Here is a 17,429-nt window from a genome sequence, read left to right as displayed (position 1 = left end):
AAAGGGGCCCAAAATGATCATTCAGTCAATTGCTCGACCACTTAAGTGATGACCAAAACATAGAAAAAGCATTGAGGCTATTAAGGGCATTATCCAAATGCTTGTGGCATTGAACACTTCTCAGGACAAGTCTGGTTTAGTGTTTGAGCTCTCTCTTGGTACTGAAATGTTTCCTAGTGTCAAGTTTGAACCTCCCCTGATGCAACTTTGAATTATTCCCACACATCCTCACACTGGATACTGGAAGAAGGAACTGGCACCTCCCTCTCCACTTCCCCTCTTCAGGAAACTGCACCACCACAACCCACCCTGCAACTAAAGCTGACTTTTCTGGGCCTCTGCAGAGAGCAGAGGTCTGTGAGTCAGTGCCCATGGCCCAAGAGCTATCCTCTAAGGATTGTGGAGATATTAATGACTGTCATGAAATTAAGTGTACCCTGAGGCATAAATGGTAGATGAAATGTTTTCCCAGTACCTGGATTAAAGCAACAAAGGTATGTTTTATCTGTAACAACTGGGAAAGGAAAATCCTGCATAATGGCAGGAAAAAGTGTGAACAGATAATACTAAAGTTTTGGAACAAGCTGGTGTCTAAGGTAACTTTGTTAGTACTCATAACCCCTGAAGCCAGCTGGGTTCTGTCCTGCTGTCACCTGCATTGCTGTGCACTGTAGCCACAAGGCACTGCACCAAACCAAGAGCTTCCAGAGGTGATCCTGCTGGGAGAGCAGTGCAGCAGCTCCTCCTGAAAGCCACTGCAGTGAAGCAGAGCCAATTCTCACACCTTGTACTCCCTCATCACATAGGTACCTGAGATGAGCTGATCAGAGGAGAGTGTCCATGCTCAAGAGCCAAAACAGTGACTTTTTCTAGACATGAATAAACCAATACTGACAAAAAACTGAACAGTCTACAGTCAGACTAGAAAATCATAGATTATCCTGAGCCAGAAGGGACTCACAAAGTCCAGCTCCTGGCTCTACACAGTACAACCCCAAGAATCACACCACATCTCCAAGAGTGTAGTTCAAATGCTTCTTAATGTGACAACTTTCCTGGGGAGCCTTTCCACTGCCCAACCACCCTCTGGTTGAAGAACCTTTTCCAATAGCCAGTCTGCCCAAAGATGATGCTAATAAATGCCTCTGGAGGACCCAGGATACATTTGGTCCAGTCCTTAGCTTGGAGAAATCACAATCTAAACAAAAGAGATAAGTAAGAAATGAATGGATAAGGACTATTATTAAACCTGTTTCATAAATAGAAAATAATTGAGACTCAAAGCCTGGTTTTAACTTACATGTTTAATAGAAAACAAGTAAATAAGAATCAAGGTATGAATGGTCTTCAAAAATCTCACAAGAAACGAGGGAAATACTCCCAAGTTCCTCTTAGATCCAGTTCACTGTATTCATTGTAAACACCCCCCTCACCTTCCCATATGTAGAGGAAAACCAGCAGTGAAGTCAGTAGAGAAAACAGAAGAGCACTCTCCTAAACATCCATTTTTCTTTTGTAAGCCAAACCTTAACCCACCTGAGGTTTATATGGCCATAAGAACAATTCTGCCACCTTATCCAGAAACTCTGTCCCACTGAACAACTAATCCAGCACTGTCAGATTTGAGCTCCCGAATAGAAGAGAAGGACGTTTTCTTCTTCCTCCTGCAGTATCTATCCCTGCCAAAACAGAAAACACAGCTTGGAGTGCCATCTAGAGGAGTGTGCTCCTCTACAGAAAACTGTTTTGTTGGTTGAAGATGTAACGTCTCACAAAGATTTTCAAGCTAGCTCTAGTAAGGAAATAGGGGGTGAGAGCACGAAAAGCACCTGCATGTTCCTCAATATTTTGGCATGTATGGGATTACTCCCAAAATTTCCATGATATCTGTACATGTAACTACCTGTCTTAGAAAATCTGCCACAGTAACAAGAAGAATTGATTTGTAATGATGGATAAAACACTCCAAGGAATCTTGGAAATGTCTGAAGAGATAGCTAAGGAGCAGCCCGGAAACCAAAAAATGGAACATTGATGGGGGTCATCTCTGAAAGTCCTTATTTGTATAGGGGATTTTTGTGTATGCATAGCCCTGGCAAAGCTCATGGAGCTCCAGCCCAGTGTCACTCACAGCTGGAGCACGAGCCCTGCTCTCCTTTCCTGTCACCTCAGGAAGTCACCCAGGGCAGAGCTGTGGTGGATGTGGATATCAGGCACCAGATGGCTCAGAGCTGTGGTCCCTGAGTGACTGCAGGAGGAAGGGCAGCCCAGAGACTCCACACTGCTCAGGGCCAGCACCAGGGCAGCCCAGAAGAGCAAGGAGCCTCTCCAAGCACTGCCCACAGTGCAGGTGGGATGCCCCAGCCACAACAGCACCCATGTAGCAGCTTTGCCCTGCTCCCCATCCTGTTTGCTGCACAAGACTGACACACAGACATCCAAACACCCCCAGACTCTCGGGGCTCCAGGGCAGCTGAGCTGGAAACTGGCCCCAAAGTTTAAATCCTAGGCATTATCTCTAGCAGCTAGCCTTAACACTTAGAAACAGGTATCTCTAATTTTTTCAACCAACATTAATCCCTGTATCTCTAATTTCTAAATGCCTTTAAAAATCTGCCCTTGCTATTGTAGGTGATCATTATACATGGCTAAAAAGTTAAGGTGGCCAGGAGTTTTTTTAAAATGTTTAAATACATGTAAGCAGACACTGTTAATGGAACTTTTAGGTTGAAATATACAGTTTCTAAAGATAGAATAGCCGAGCAATAATGATCTGTGTCTCTGATGTTTGCTTTAATGTCAGACAGCTTGTCATACAACATTGTATGCATTCATTAACTCTGCAATGAGGTAATCACACCAAAAAAATCAATCACACACTGACTAGTGGTTTTGCAGGTAGAGTCAACTGTCAGAAATTCTCATGTCACCAATGTGGATGCCACGAGGAAGTGATTTCTCTGACAAAGACAAAAAGAAGAGATTTCCTTGATTTGCACCTGCACAAGATTCAAATATATTTTTTTTGTTTCTATTTTAAGTGCACATTTCAATTCACTTCAGGTCTAATCCCAGTTACAGTCTTTCTGTCCCTGCACATCTTCCAGATTCACCGCATATTTGGAATTCCAGTCTCGATCAAAAAGATCTTTCAGCTGTTTCTGGACAGGTTGTTGCCTTCTTTGCAGGTCGGTAGAATTCTGTTTGATAATTAGTCCCACACCAGCTGTATCAGTGAAGTAGTTTTCTGACCAATTGGAAGTCCCTATGCAATGGAAAAGCAGCTGATTAGAAAACATTCATTTCTCAATGTTCTGTTTGATCTATGGGCTTTGTTGATTTGCTCTATGACTGCAAATCTCATTAGGACCAACGAGGCAGCAAAAATCAGGTCACCTCCTTCTTATGCCAGACCTCAGGTTTTCAAAACTTGCTATTAACTGCAACCCTGAAGGTTCATAACCTTCTGATTCATTACAGCCTGTGACAGAGTGCACAAATCTACTCATAAACATGGCAATAAAGTGAAATATATGAGTATTAAGAGAAGTAAAAGCCAGTGTTTGACATGGGTTTCAGTGTTTAAAGAAAGAAGTCTTTAATTTACTCAATTCTCTTCACTTGTTAAAGGAAAACAAAAGGAGAAACTGGACTCCTGATCAATAAACCCTCAGGAGCTGTTCTGAGCTCGACACGCAAAGCCTGCTTCTAAACCAGGCAAAGCTGGAAATCCAGCTGCAGACATTGTCTAGAGCTCTCTCCAAAGCTACCTCAATTCAGACAATCAAGCACTGTGAACAATGCACATTTTATCACTTACGCACTTCCGCTTGTGATCGCCTTAGCCAGAAAAATCTGCCAATTCCAGAAGGTGCTTAGGCATGAAAACAAATCATCTGCATATCTGCCTTCAAGTATAAAACAGGTTATTAAAGTATTGAAGGCAACTGGGGCTGTAAACCCTCAGCCAGTTGGAAGATGAGGCTATTTGCTGGAGTGTATTGCTGGGAGGATGAGCTGGCTGAAGTGACAGAGCACTTTCACATCTCCTTTTCTGAGGGTTCCTAATAAAAGGATGAAATGTAAACACCATCCCTGCTTTCAGGAACGGCGCACAATTGACATTACTGTTTTCTCATTTCCTTTCCTAGAATTCTGTTCAACAAACAGTGCATGGAATTAATTCCTCCCAGCAGTTCCTCTTTATTAAAGCACTGTAATGTTATGTACTGGAGCACCAGCTATCCCTGTGTCATTCTGAGCACACAGGCTGTGAAATCCCCGCTGTGTTTGTCACAGGCTGTGCACTCAGCCTTGTCACACTCTGCTCCTAATGGCTCACAATCACATGAAATAATCTCTTACTGAACTTGACCTACATTATTTTCTCCCCTTTACATCTATACTACTTTACCTAGAACAGATTTTGGTCTCATGGCAAAATGAGGTATTTTTTGGTATTGCAGCTGATCCTATCTCAGCCTCAGTCTAGTAGATCTGGGGATACTGTAAATATTTGGAATAATGGAATACATACCAATGTAGGCTACTTTATCAGTGACCATGTATTTGTTGTGATTCACTCTCCCATGAGGAATGTTTGTGTGATTGAGAACAGGAACAATGAAGAGTTTCTGGAGGGAGAGGAATTAAAAATATTAACACAAATACTTGAGTGAGAAACAGACGTCATGATTGGACAGTGCATGTTTTCTATAGCTTCAAAGAATAGAAGAGTGTGGGAAGAACAAAAGAGAGCATACTGCACTCTGTTATTGAATAGACCATAGAAGAGATTTTACTCCTATCCAAGAAAACTAGCAAATAATACTTCCACTATACATAAAACTGGATAAGCAATTAAGATCAGATACAGAAAATGTTTGCCTCACAATGTTCCATTAGTGGCACAGCTATTATCATTACAGGGCAGACAATTAAATGCAGTTTTAGGCAGCTGTTTAATAGATTGCATTTACCACTGATTGCTGCTCTTATTTTGTGTGAGAATGAGCTGATCACAGACACAAGGGGTACTGTAGGCAACGATAATGCCTAACTTTTTGTGTTAACTCTTACCAAAATCTATGTGTCCCTTTTTTTTTTTTTTTTTGTTTCTGAAATCCACTCCTCCTTCTGTGGTATTTCTCTGTTGTGATTACTGCATCATGTTGGGAGCATCCATACCATCCCCACTCCACCTGATGCATTCCAGCCTAATGCCTATGGCCTGTGTGCAATATTTAGTGTTCAAGAACAGATCTATCTGTATAGGCAGAGAGCAGAACTCTCAATTAAAAAAAAAAACAAACTGATATCAGTTAGACCAATTAACATATTCCATGCAGGAAAAGGTCTCTGAGAGGAGCACTAAGTTATCATATAAACTGTTACTTGTCACAGTGCTCAGAAAAGCAGCTGCCTGGATAATGTCTCAAGTGCCACAGCCAGGCACCTACCTGATATCACTAGTATCTTGAAATAGCTACTTCATCAAAGATTATATATTGGGCCTTATTTTCACAAAAACAGGAAGCAGTCACTGCAAAACCAGACAACCAGCTTCTCTAAAACCTAACATTTGTACACACAAACAGCAGCTTATTCTCAGAAATCAGAGAATTGGGGGGCCGTATCCCCAAAGTGTCTTTCCAAAATCAGGTTTTTTATTCATACCACGTCGACACTGATGTGGGCGTGTGGGTTGTTGAGGGCACGCAGGGACCTCAGGTAGTGGAGCATGGCGGGGTCCGTGTAGGCCCAGCAGCTGACCAGGAGCCGGACCTGCACTCGGTGGTTGAAAGCTGCACGTCTGAGGGCATTGTCAATGGCTGGCCAGTATCTGCAGAAAAGCAGGTGTGTGCAAAAAGGGATGGTTTTTTAAAGCAGTTCACTAGAAAGCTGTGAAGTTAAACTGAGACTAGGAGTGATGATGCACAGATGGGGTTTCTGGTGTCTAGTAAGTGAAGCACTTGTGGCTTCCCTGGAGGTACAAACAAGGTTTCTGCCTTCTACCAAGCCTATTCTTCTCACAGAACGTGTTTTGAGACCTCCAGACCCTGCCAAATTGGGGTGAAATTAATCCAAAAGTCTAAAGCTTAGTAAAGTGCCCATACACAGATACACACACAGCGTGCTGCCTGCTTAGGAAACTGAAGATAACAATAGCAACTCCAGGGTAAGGCCAGTTCATACAGCACAGAGTAAAAGGGCAGTGCAGAGCCCATAGGAAAGTCTAAGAACCATTTTGCAGAATATGGCTTTTTCAGGCCCCTGGAGACTGTTTCCAGGGTCTGCAGTGGTCCTGTGCCATCAGCCAGCATGGGCAGACTCCATCCCTCCCCACCCCTCCCTGTTCTCATTGTGTGTGCCCAAGGTAAGGGACACAGCTGTGCTCTCCGTGTTCCCCGAACATGGGAAAATCTGTTTTCCTGACATTTGTGTTGGCTGTAGCTATGGGGGACATTTTTAACTCCTTCACCCAGCTACACAACACTAAGAGCTGAACAATGTGCATCCCAGGGCTGGTAACTCCAAACACCCACGTGGCATTTTCATCGCGTGGATCCTAACAAATGCTGCACGGAGGGAGACAAGCATGTTTAGTACAGATTGGAAGGCTGATACAGAGAGAGGTCCAGCATTTGCTCACAGTCCCATGAGCAATGATGAATTAATTTGCCTAACTTAATCCTTTTGGTCTTATGTACAAAGGCCTGAATTCTCTGATCCTCCCCCGTGCATCGTCCTGTTGCGATCAATGGCCTGGCCATGTGCTCTGAGGCTCATGCTTGACTTACAGATCCTGAAAAGCTTGGAAAATCATGCTATTTGAAATGCAATTTTTGAATGGTTTCAATTTTTAAAATATATCAGTTTCTAGTTGATGAACACTCAGGCATTAGACAGCAGCTTTGTTTCCTCTGCCTCAGCTGCTGGAGGAACCTAACCTGAACTAATCAGCTTCAATTCATGGCACTACAGCTGGTTGCTGTGGAGATAGCCCGAGGCCCTGTGCCACTTTCCCTGGGCCTTTCAAACCCTTGTTTGCATCTGATCAGCCCTAGATGTCACAAACTGTGGATTAAGCTTTTAGATGAAGAATAAGGAGTATTAATGCACTCAGTCCTAAGGGGGGAAAGAGACTTTCTGGGAACTTATTCCCAGAAAGATGAGTGGGTTCTCAGAAGATGAGAAACCCAGAGACTCAATTGTATTACATAGAAACTGAAAATCCTCTGAGGTGTTTGATTTATTAAAGATATCCTCCAAGTAGAGGCTAGTCTCAATTTGGTTTCTTGGACAGCAGAATTATCTGCATCTCTCTATTATCCTAAAATCTTCCCCATAACACACCTATGCCTCAGCTGAACAACAGAGGCTTTACACAGTTGTGGCAGAGGGACATGATGCATGGTATCATTCTGGCTGAATGGCAGCCAAGAGCTTACTCTATTCAACAAGACATGTATGTAATTCTTTCACTTGAACTTCTTTCTCAGATCATTTAGCTGGTTGGAAAACTCAGAAATGTTGTAAGCAGATAATTCAGAGCACTTGGTTGCACAGAAACATCCCAATTCAAGCATATCTAAGAGGATTTGGGAGTCTTAGTGCTGCCCCATGACTGTGTAACTTTCTGTGCTTCTCAGGTTTGGGTTCATGTGCAGAGCCTGCACAGTTCTGCTGAGCCTTGGGCAGTCTCTGGAGCAGGACAGTGGTTCAGGCTCAAGGCCAGGCTGGATGGGGCTTTGAGCAGCCTGGTCTAGTGGAAGGTGTCCCTACCCATGGCACAGGAGGGGAGGAATGAGATGATCTGTAGCCTAAACCATTCTGTGATGACTCCAGATCAACACCATCACTTTATCTCTGAAGCTGCTGCTGGAACTTAGATGGAATTGTTAAAAACAAAACAAAAACACCAACAACAACAACAACAACAACAACAACAACAAACCCCTCAACAACAGAAACAAAAAAATGCTAACCCCCAAACAAACAAAACACCCTGAAGTTTCTTTTAGAGGCTGTTTCAGCTCTCACTGCAAAGGTCAGGAGAGTCAAGAACCACCCTCTAAACCATTGGTCAAGTCCATCAAGCAAGAAATAGAGCAGGAAGTCAAGACTCTTCATAAGTAAAGAACAGCAAGAAAGAAAAATGGGATCAAGAAAGGAGAGCACAGCAATGTTTTCTCTGAAAAATCTGATGCCAGATATATTTCTGGTGTTCCCTTTCCTCTCTCAATTCATAAAGCTACTGTGTTGAATTTTGGAGGATGCTGGACCTGACTGTCCCTAGCATGGCATTTCACAGCTGTTCTGCTGTGTGTAGAGCACAGGAGGCTGCTCCAGAGCACCAGCAAAGCACACAGGTACTGGTAATCCTCCTTCCTGCAGCATCAGGACTGGAATCACAGAATCCTGGAATTGTCAGGTTCTGGAAAAGACCTTTAAGGTCATCAAGTCCAACTCTCAGCCCAGCAGCAGCACCATGTTCACCATTAACCATGTACTCAAGTGCCATAGCCACAGAATTTTTAAACTCTTCCAGGGATGGTGGCTCCACCGCTTCCCTGGGTAGTCTCTTCCAATACCTGACAACCCTTTCCATGAATTTCTTTTTCCTAATATCCAATCTAAACCTCCCCTGGCACAACTCGAGGCTGTTTCCTCTCATCCTGTCCCTTGGTACGTGGGAGGCACAGTCTATGGGATGGTTGTGAATGCAGAGCAAAGCCTCTCTCCATTCTGAATATTTTCATTGCAGAAGGAGAGGAATCATATTTTTTTTTTCTTTAAATAGTACCAGTAGCTGATTTGCTCAGGATGGAAATTGTGAAGATAATTGTGAAGATGGAAATTGTACCTTTTTGGTTGAACAAAACGGCTGGTAGGGAAATATTCCATAACAGAAACATAGACAAACTTCTGTGCTTGACTGATTATACTGAGTATAGCATAGAGGTCATGGGTGCGACCTTCTGGACAAAATGCTGGAGGAGAAGCCTGTAAAAAAAAAAAAAAAAAAAAAAAAAGAAGAAGAAAACATGTAGATCAGTGATTTTTTTTTTCTTTTAATCAGACTCCTTTGTGTTAAGATCTGCCTACTTTTCACTAAAATATCACAAAGCACTTGAGATGGATCACCATCTTTCCTCATGTCATATGCTGCTGGGTCAGATACTTATTGATATATTGGGCCTACAGGTGATTAAAAGAGACTTGCACACTGTTCCTGCCATACAATTTGCCAGCTTATGCTGGGTTTATCCCTATCCTTTGAACATCCCAGAGAAACCTAAGGAACAAATTATTATCCACCTGGAACACAAGCAACTGAGCAGGACTCCTGAAGAAACTTTCCTGCTCAATCCTTAAGCACTTTACACTCTATTGTGTTATTTTCAAACATACTTACAGAAAAATAGGTTTTTGTCAAGATTCCATTAAATTCTACTTCCAGAGGATGATGATTGTTAATGTGGGTTGAATAATTGAGAGGCCAAGGAGCTGGGATGGTAGCATTAGGATATCCAACATCCCAATAGGTACTAAACGTTTTCCAGAGGTCTTGGGCCAAGCAGCTGCAGTTATACATCACAGCACCAAACTCTTTCACCTGCAAAGAGAGCAAGCTGTGTCACAGCCCCAGAAGGAGCCACCTCCTGGGGTTTCTGTAGGGGGATAGAATATAAGAAAATAAAGGTAGTATAGAAAGTAATCTTACCCCTAAAGAATTGCAGCTGGGCTAATTATTAAAGATTAGGAGCAGGCCTGACTTTAAGAGGCCGCAGCTGTAGCCAATAAGAAGAAGAGTGCTATAAAAGAGTGGGTTGGTTGGTTGGTCAAGAGGGGAAGTGGAGTCAGTTGGCTGCTGTAAGAAGGAAGAGTCAGTGCTTGGAGGAGCTGCCCACAAGAAACATTAAGGAGCCAACAATATGGAACTTTGTAATGTAATGACAGCATATTTCTTTGCTGTTTCTTCTGCTCTGACAATATTCTACATCAATATGGTTTTTCTCTGTTATCTGGTAGGATATGAATTTTCCCCCACATTTCTGAATACGCAGCAGCAGACGTTACCTGAGATAAAGATCTCCAGTCCATGTTTGCACTGCCAATGTATACGTGTTTCATGTCTACTATCCAGAATTTGCTATGCAACACTCCTCTTGTCAAATGTCCAAAATCAATCTTCTTCACATGAGCCCCTGAAGAAAGATGGAGAGGGGAAAAAAAAGAGTTTAGATACAGCATGGAGATAGTTCCTCAACAGGCAGAACACATCTGCATGTTTGACTCTTGCAGGCAGTAACAACTACCAAAATTCACAAGCACTCATTCCTGGGATCACAGTAACTTGGAAAAACAATATGCAAAATGTGAACTTTCAGAAGATCCTAAAGAGCACAGAAAGAAAGCATGAACTAGTGAGCAGATGGTGCTTGTCCTGTGAATTTATTTAAGCACTACATCAGAACAGGCCTTGGAAACCAGGTTTCCCACAGATGCCTTTTTGCAATACAGAAGCTGTGAGTGGATCACTGAAGGGAATTACCTTTTTCCTCTAAAAGCTCAAGGTCCGTTGATTTTGTAGCCAGAGTTGGTGAACTTGCTGCAATATACAAAGAGACATTCTCTGCGAGTAACCTCTCAAACCTCTGCAGAATATCTTCACCCTGTGTGATGAATTATTTTTTTATATGAGTTTATATGAGTTATTTTTTTATATTTTGTTGCAGAAGGTGTAGCAAGATATAGGCAAGGGCAGTGGTACTAATGAGTACTTCCTTTGAAGAACCCCAGCACAAGGAAGGTCAGAAATTTCACTTATTTCAGCCTAACTTGACTAAAGGAGGAAAGCTGGAGTGTTGCTTCAGAACAGATGGAAAACCTTCCTGGATTTGCAAGAGGAGTTAAGCAATGTCTCTGGGAGACACACCACACAGCCAGCCTGTCCTCTACCACATGGACATGAGGAAAAACAATCACAGACATGCTTGCTGCTGGTTTTACCTTACCTGCTTGGAAGAGGAGTCATTGACACCAATATCCTTCCCAGTGAGAGACCAGTAGTAAGAGGCCACGTGCACTTTTTCCTGGGCTAGATCAAGCAGTTTTGTCCAGGCTTGGTACAAGGGTTTGGCTGCAGTGCTGTTTATCTCGAAGGGTAAGTCATAAGGAACGTTTTCCACAAGTTCAAAGCTGCAATGGCAATTTTGTGTTGTGAAGCAAGTGACTGTGACCCCAACAGGACACCAAGCCAGACTGCACAGATGGCCATGCTGGGTGTCAACCTCCACAGCAAACAAGATGAGCTGGACAAACAGGCTGGCAGTGCTCTCTACCCTTAGCTTTTGTAGCCAGGCTTATATTGTTGTACAGTGACCTCCCAAATTCAGCAGAGTGGTTTCTCGGTACCTATTCTGAGCTTTTTATTTTACCCTGCCTAAGATGTGGAGAAAAGCAAACCCCCATAGCTGGATGTTGCTAGGGTACCCTCTTCACCCCCTCCCAGCACAGACATTCCCTGCCCCTGCAGCCTCTGGGAAAGGCTGCTCTGCCAGCTGGTGACACTGCTGCCACAAAAGGAGGGTGGCTGCAGGGGGCAGAGGAGGAACCGAGCTGGGATGAGCATACAAGCAAGGACTGGGAGCAGAGCTGTGACACTGCCCCTCACAGCAGGCAGCTGCCAATTACCCAGTGCCTAAACAGCACCCCCAAATTAGCACTCCTCCCTAATTTGTGGTGCTTCATCACTTATGGTACAGTGGGAAGAGAATAAAGCCCATGCTGATATCATCAGTCCTGTAGCTATTTCTCCCTCTGGTGATGACTTCTCCATGTGCCACCTAACCTGACTCACCTGCAGGAGTCATTGCATCTGTTGGTGCCCTCCTCAGTTGTTGTGGCTCTTGGGAGATCTCCATAGAGTCCTTCTTCCTCTGGGGGATCTCTGTACAGTCCTTCCTCCTCCACATTTCTGTAAATGCTGACAGCTGCTGCTTCTTCTCCATTACCATCAACTGTGCTGTCCATACTCAGGAAGTAAAAAGCCATCAGGACAAGACCAAGGGTCAGAATCGCCCCTAAGATTTGAAACTAGAACAGAACCCACAGAGGAGGGTTTAAGTCACCACCAAGACATTGATGCACCAGCTAATGGATGAATACCTGTGCAGGTGAATAAATCACAATCTTTGAATGGGAGATCTGCTTGCAGCTCCTGCCAGACAATGTTCTTAGGGGCAGCACTGAAAGTGAGGAACAACTGTTCAAGGTCTGCTTGGACAGGGCCCTGAGCAGCCTGATCCAGTTGAAGATGGCCCTTCTCTCTGCAGGGAGGTTGGATTAGATGACCTTTAAAAGGTCCATTTAAACTCAAGTGAGGTGCAGTGAGAAGGACTAGAAGTTGCTAGAATTTTACACATTGAAACCCCAAAATCGAGGAATAAAGGTAAACAAAGAGACATGAGAATAAATTGAATAAAAGAACTGCTTAAAAACAAAAGAGAAAATTCTGAAACTAAGTGAAAACAATAAAAGTGAACGGGATGACACAACGTGCAGGGGAAATGGACCAAAGCTTGACCAATTGATCCTCATTGAAATGGCAAGATTTCATTCCCTTCCTGAAAGGAGGAATTTCCTGAAATTTCATGAAATCTTGAAATCAGAGAATCAAGTGGAACAAACACTCTGGAAAGGAGACATGATCAAATAAAGTGCAACTGGGGGGAAAAAAAAAGAAAATTTGGAAATGGATTGGTGTTGGTTTATGTGAAGACTGTGATTTTAGTTCCATTTTTTGGTTCAATTTTTTTGTGCCAACATATCAATCCCTTGGAGTTTTTTCCCAAATTTTGTGATTAATTTGACATTGATTAGCTTTATTTTAGCACAGGACCAATGGACGTTCAACAAAATTTCTACTAAAATCAAAACAGGGAAATTTCTAACACAAGATTAGCTGTGGGATTAAGCCAAGCATTCCCGTAGAAAGGAAGTTTGTGTTGTCAGGGAATAAAAAACAGTCCAGAAAGTGTCAGAGGCAGAAAGACATTTTGTGGTTTCTGAACACGTTCTGGTTTTGTCTTAAACCTCCCTTAACTGAAGCTACACAAATCTCATTTATCCATGTGCACAGTATTCCTGTTTCACTTTAGTGTGTTGAGTTAGTTTCATTTCACTTTTGCTGCACTTTCAATTTTTTTCCTGAATGTAGATTGGAAAAAAAAAAAGTAGCCTGGCTACCTGGTAGCTTCAGATCTGCAGTCCAGCCACTCACATGCTGAAAATTTTAGCACCAGGCTCTAAATGCTGCCTTGTACTGAGCAGGCAAAGACAACCAGCCACACATGCAGATCTATTTCCCCCCAGTAATTATCATGGCTGGCTCCCCATGGCAATTTGTGGGAGCTGGAACCATCCACCAGCCTGTGATAGGCACCATGGACTTCAGAGCTGGGCTTCTGAGCTCCCAGGCAGGAGAATCAAGTCTGGGGGTGGTCGTGAGGCTGCAGCCATAAATCTGAGCTCCCAAAAGGGCACATGGGAAAACCACACAGAAACCACTTGCCTCTGAAAGTTTCTGTTTCTATGTGGTTTCAGTTTAAGTTTCTATGTGGATAAAGCTTCCTGCTTTTTATCTTCTCTGCTTTTCTCAAAATCTACAGTGCTGACATAGATTTCAGGCAGCAATTTTGATAAAATAATCATCTTTAAGGTATCTACTTAAATTTTTGCCCTCTGGCTTGTTCTCCACCTTACCACAAAAAAAAAATCTCACCCATTTTTAACAGTTCCACATTTCATCACATGAACATGTTAGCAAGACTTAGGTTTTAGAAGTTATTTCTAAGGTAAGAAATCTATTTTGAAGTCACATCATGGCTGTCACCATGCTACACACTGTGATGTCCAGGTACTCTGGGCATCTGAATAAATGAACAAATGAATACATTATTAAATGCTGTGCCAGGAGTGGAAGTGAGGCTGTTTGTATGAGTGTGGTTTCCTTGTCCTGAGCCAGACAGAGCTGCAGGATTTATCTCCACATTACTCCCTCTGGGCAAGGTTTGATCAGTCTACCGGATAAATCAATGAGGGTTTTGTCACTCACTTGTTTACAAATAGGATTGAAACCTACACAGTTTTCTAAAATGGCCAATAAAATAATTCTCAACCTGTTATTTCTTTTCAGAAATGTCAGCACAATCTCAGCTTTTGTAAGCAAATGTGTTGTGTCCCAATAATTACCGTTTTGACGTCTTTTTGATTGTTCACGCCTAATTTCATGTTGGAGGACTCATCAAACATCAGGGATGTTTTTAATGCTTTTTTCACAATCTGAAAAACAGAAATGTATGCAAGGGGAAAAATAAAGCTTTATAACAACATTTGTGTACAGCCAATTACAGAGAAATAGTGCAGATTACTGCCACTGCTTTACACAGTGCTCTGAGATTTGAGTATGGATCTGTGCAACATCCTCCTGTATTATGGGTCTTGAGTGACATAAACAGATTCCAAAGTGACAGAGAGACGTGTCCCCGCTGTTTTCCCCCCGTGCTCTCTACACACAAAAATCCCTGCAGTAATTAACGTGTAAACAACTGCATCACTGCCTCTTCCAGCCATCCTTCAACACCAGCTTTTGTCCTGTTGCAAGAGAACATATTTGCCAACAAGCAGTAATTAAATGCAGAAGCAGTGGGTGATAGTGTGCAGAGCATCAGTCTCATCCTGCATGTGACTCTGTCAGGCTTCTGCTCTCTTCCTGTGCCTGTTGTCTTCAATGCCAGCGTCTCTTCCAGAAGTGACTCTGCTAAGGGGACAGGGACCAGGCTGAAATACAAACTCCCTTTCTCCCCTGTTGCAGTCATGACTCTAGAAAATAAGTTATCTTCTTTTCTTTCTCAGGCAGTATTTCTCCAATCTTTTGTTATCCCCAGCAGAGGCAAACATAAGAGCAAATACCAAAATATTCCAATATGACAGCAGATGGCCAGACAGGGGGAGTTGGCACTTGCCTATTTTACCTCCTCAAAAACTTGACACATGCCCAGTGGGTCATGAATCATCCCTGCATTGGCAGAGGTGAATTTACACAACAGGAGCCTGATGACACTTTTCATTCCCAGAAGCAAGAAGCAGATCCTGGGCTGGAGCAGATCTCAGAAGGTGCTACCAGATGATACCTCCACGTGTCCAGTCCCTGAATGCCTGCTTCTGACCCCTGAGCCACTGGGCTTTTGTGGCCTGGAGGAGGAGCCTGCTGCAGTGGTACTGGATGTGGAGTTGCTCTGTGCGTGGCCAAACAAGGTTTGTGTAGGAAGGATCCTGCCAGGCTTGTCCCATCCATCTTGCCATGTGTTCACAGCTGTTGTCACCTGAACTGGGTGGGCTCACAGTGTCTGCCCTCCCCCAGCAGCAAAACAGCATGCCCATACACATTCCCTGCTGCTTCCAGCTCCTGCCCACTCCACCTTTCTGTGTGGATGCAGTGGCTGCATGGAACAGGCAGGGGTTGGACACAGCCCCAAAGGCTTCCTCGACTCACAGGTACTGGTGGGGCTGAACAAAAGAGGTGGAGGATGGACAGGAAGACAAGGGAGGAGGGTCTGAAACAGACTTGGGGAATGCAGAGAGGGATGTGGAAAGGGGGGACCTGTGGTAAAACAGCAGATATGAGAGAATGACAAAGATGGAAAAGGTGGGGAGGGATGAAAAGGTACAAACACTCCTGCTTAAAAGCATACTGGAGCTGCATAGAAGAAAGCCCTGTTTCCATTTCAGGACCTGTTTGTTGTTATCAGCTGCAATCACTGTAGCAGAGCCCACTTCCAAAGCAGTTTTACTCACACTTTTCACTGTCACTTCCTTTTGCTGCCCCAGGCTCAGCTGCAAGCTTTTCTACTAGAAATAGTTACAAATCCTGGCAAGTAAATATCCATTCTCCCAGCCCTGGAGAAATGGAGTGGTTGCCAGCAGTGAAGGACAGTTGGCCATTCCCAGAGCTCTGAAGTCCCAGTTCATGTTTTTAGCACAGAATAAAGACCCACTGTCTTTCCCCAAAGAGCTGACAGCCCAAGCAGATGGGGGGATATAACCCACCACACAGGGAAAGGTGTGACAGCAACACACATGAGAGGAAGGGGTCACATTGCAACCCAGAAATCTTAGTGGGTAGAAAGGGAAGAGAAGCAAGAGTGAAGATGTGAGAGAGTTGGGTAGAAAGTGAGACAAAGGCATTTTAAAGGAGGAGATGAAAGGCATCTGACAAACAGCAGCAGCCCTTCAGGCTGGGCCAGGAGAGCCCACTGGGGCTGCAGGTCACGCTGCACAGCTTGTGCCTTTGGCACAGCTGTCCCAGTCAGCTGGGCTGGCCAGGAACAAACAGCCACCACGAGTGATTCTCAACACAGGACTGGAGCTGAGAGGTGTAGAGGTGTCCCTCTGGCTCCCTTGTCCCTCTGGCTCCTAAAGTCCCATCTGGTGACCCAGGCAATGTCTTGGTAAGAAACTGCAGGTGTCAGTGCTATTAGAGCCACGTGATGGCCTCAGATGGATGGAGCTTACCAGAAACAACTTGTTTCACTTCTCTTTTTCACAACAGTTACAAAATGTCTTCCAAAAGCAGTGTTTTTCTTAAAATACGAAGGTGAACAGATTTTGTATGTGCTGTTATAGAATTATCTATCATTCTGTTCAAACAAGGCCCTTTCTGATGTTTTTGACTGGTGATGGGTTGAAGTCCCACCTGCTGTACAGAAGTTGTGAGAACTGCTCTAAAACAGTTTAATTTTCAAGAAGGGAAACATCACAGAAACAACCAGAATTCCTAAGAATAATATTGTAGCTAGTCAGCAATTAACTACAGCTCCCTCAAAGCTTTCAGGGCTCTACCAGCTGCCAGTTTCAATGACTGAATGAAGTTCATCCAAGAGCAGTGAATATAAGCACTACTTAGCATTGCTGCACAGGCTGGGGCACCAGCTAATGCCAGTCTGCTGAGTACCCATAGGACACTGCTGTTTGTAACATTAAGTTTGCTTTCTCCTCATCTCCAAAATGCCTCTTGGAACTTCTTTTCTCCACCAGCAACAAATTGTGTCAGACTTTGCATTTCAAACACAAGGATGTGATTTTTCACTGTACCGAATCCTCCCCAGGAGCAGTTTGAAGTTCCTCACATGAACAAGGGGCACTCATCTCTCCATGGCCACCCCCCAGCTCCCTCAAGATGAAGACAAAGGTACTCACCATCCTGGAAGGTCTCCTCCTGTGTGGATGTCCCCCTGTACTCTGATGTTATCCCAGCTTTGTGTACAAAAGGCAACACTCATGCTCTGTCAGCACATTTGTTTAGGTTTCTTCTGGTTTTTTCCCCTCCTGCTGTAGATCACTTCCTCTTAGACACTGAGTTT

The 17,429-nt window shown here is 43.7% G+C and overlaps 1 protein-coding gene across 1 annotated transcript; it reads right to left on the bottom strand.

Moving 5' to 3' along the window:
- Positions 1-2,774: 2,774 nt before the first annotated feature.
- PLD4 (phospholipase D family member 4) lies at positions 2,775-17,297 on the bottom strand. Its single transcript, XM_036385127.2, has 11 exons — positions 17,266-17,297; positions 14,260-14,349; positions 11,867-12,102; positions 11,022-11,205; positions 10,559-10,679; positions 10,084-10,211; positions 9,419-9,619; positions 8,867-9,006; positions 5,677-5,842; positions 4,538-4,634; positions 2,775-3,265 (listed from the first exon to the last, which is right to left on the bottom strand). The coding sequence occupies exons 1-11, from the start codon at positions 17,266-17,268 to the stop codon at positions 3,066-3,068; spliced, it is 1,566 nt and encodes a 521-aa protein (XP_036241020.1). The 5' UTR covers positions 17,269-17,297; the 3' UTR covers positions 2,775-3,065.
- Positions 17,298-17,429: the final 132 nt, after the last annotated feature.

Source organism: Molothrus ater, chromosome 6 (assembly GCF_012460135.2).
Source record: "Molothrus ater isolate BHLD 08-10-18 breed brown headed cowbird chromosome 6, BPBGC_Mater_1.1, whole genome shotgun sequence".
Classification (NCBI taxonomy): Eukaryota; Metazoa; Chordata; class Aves; order Passeriformes; family Icteridae; genus Molothrus; species Molothrus ater.
The sequence above is the reverse complement of the archived record's forward strand: the minus strand, read 5'-3'. Positions and strand labels throughout refer to the sequence as shown.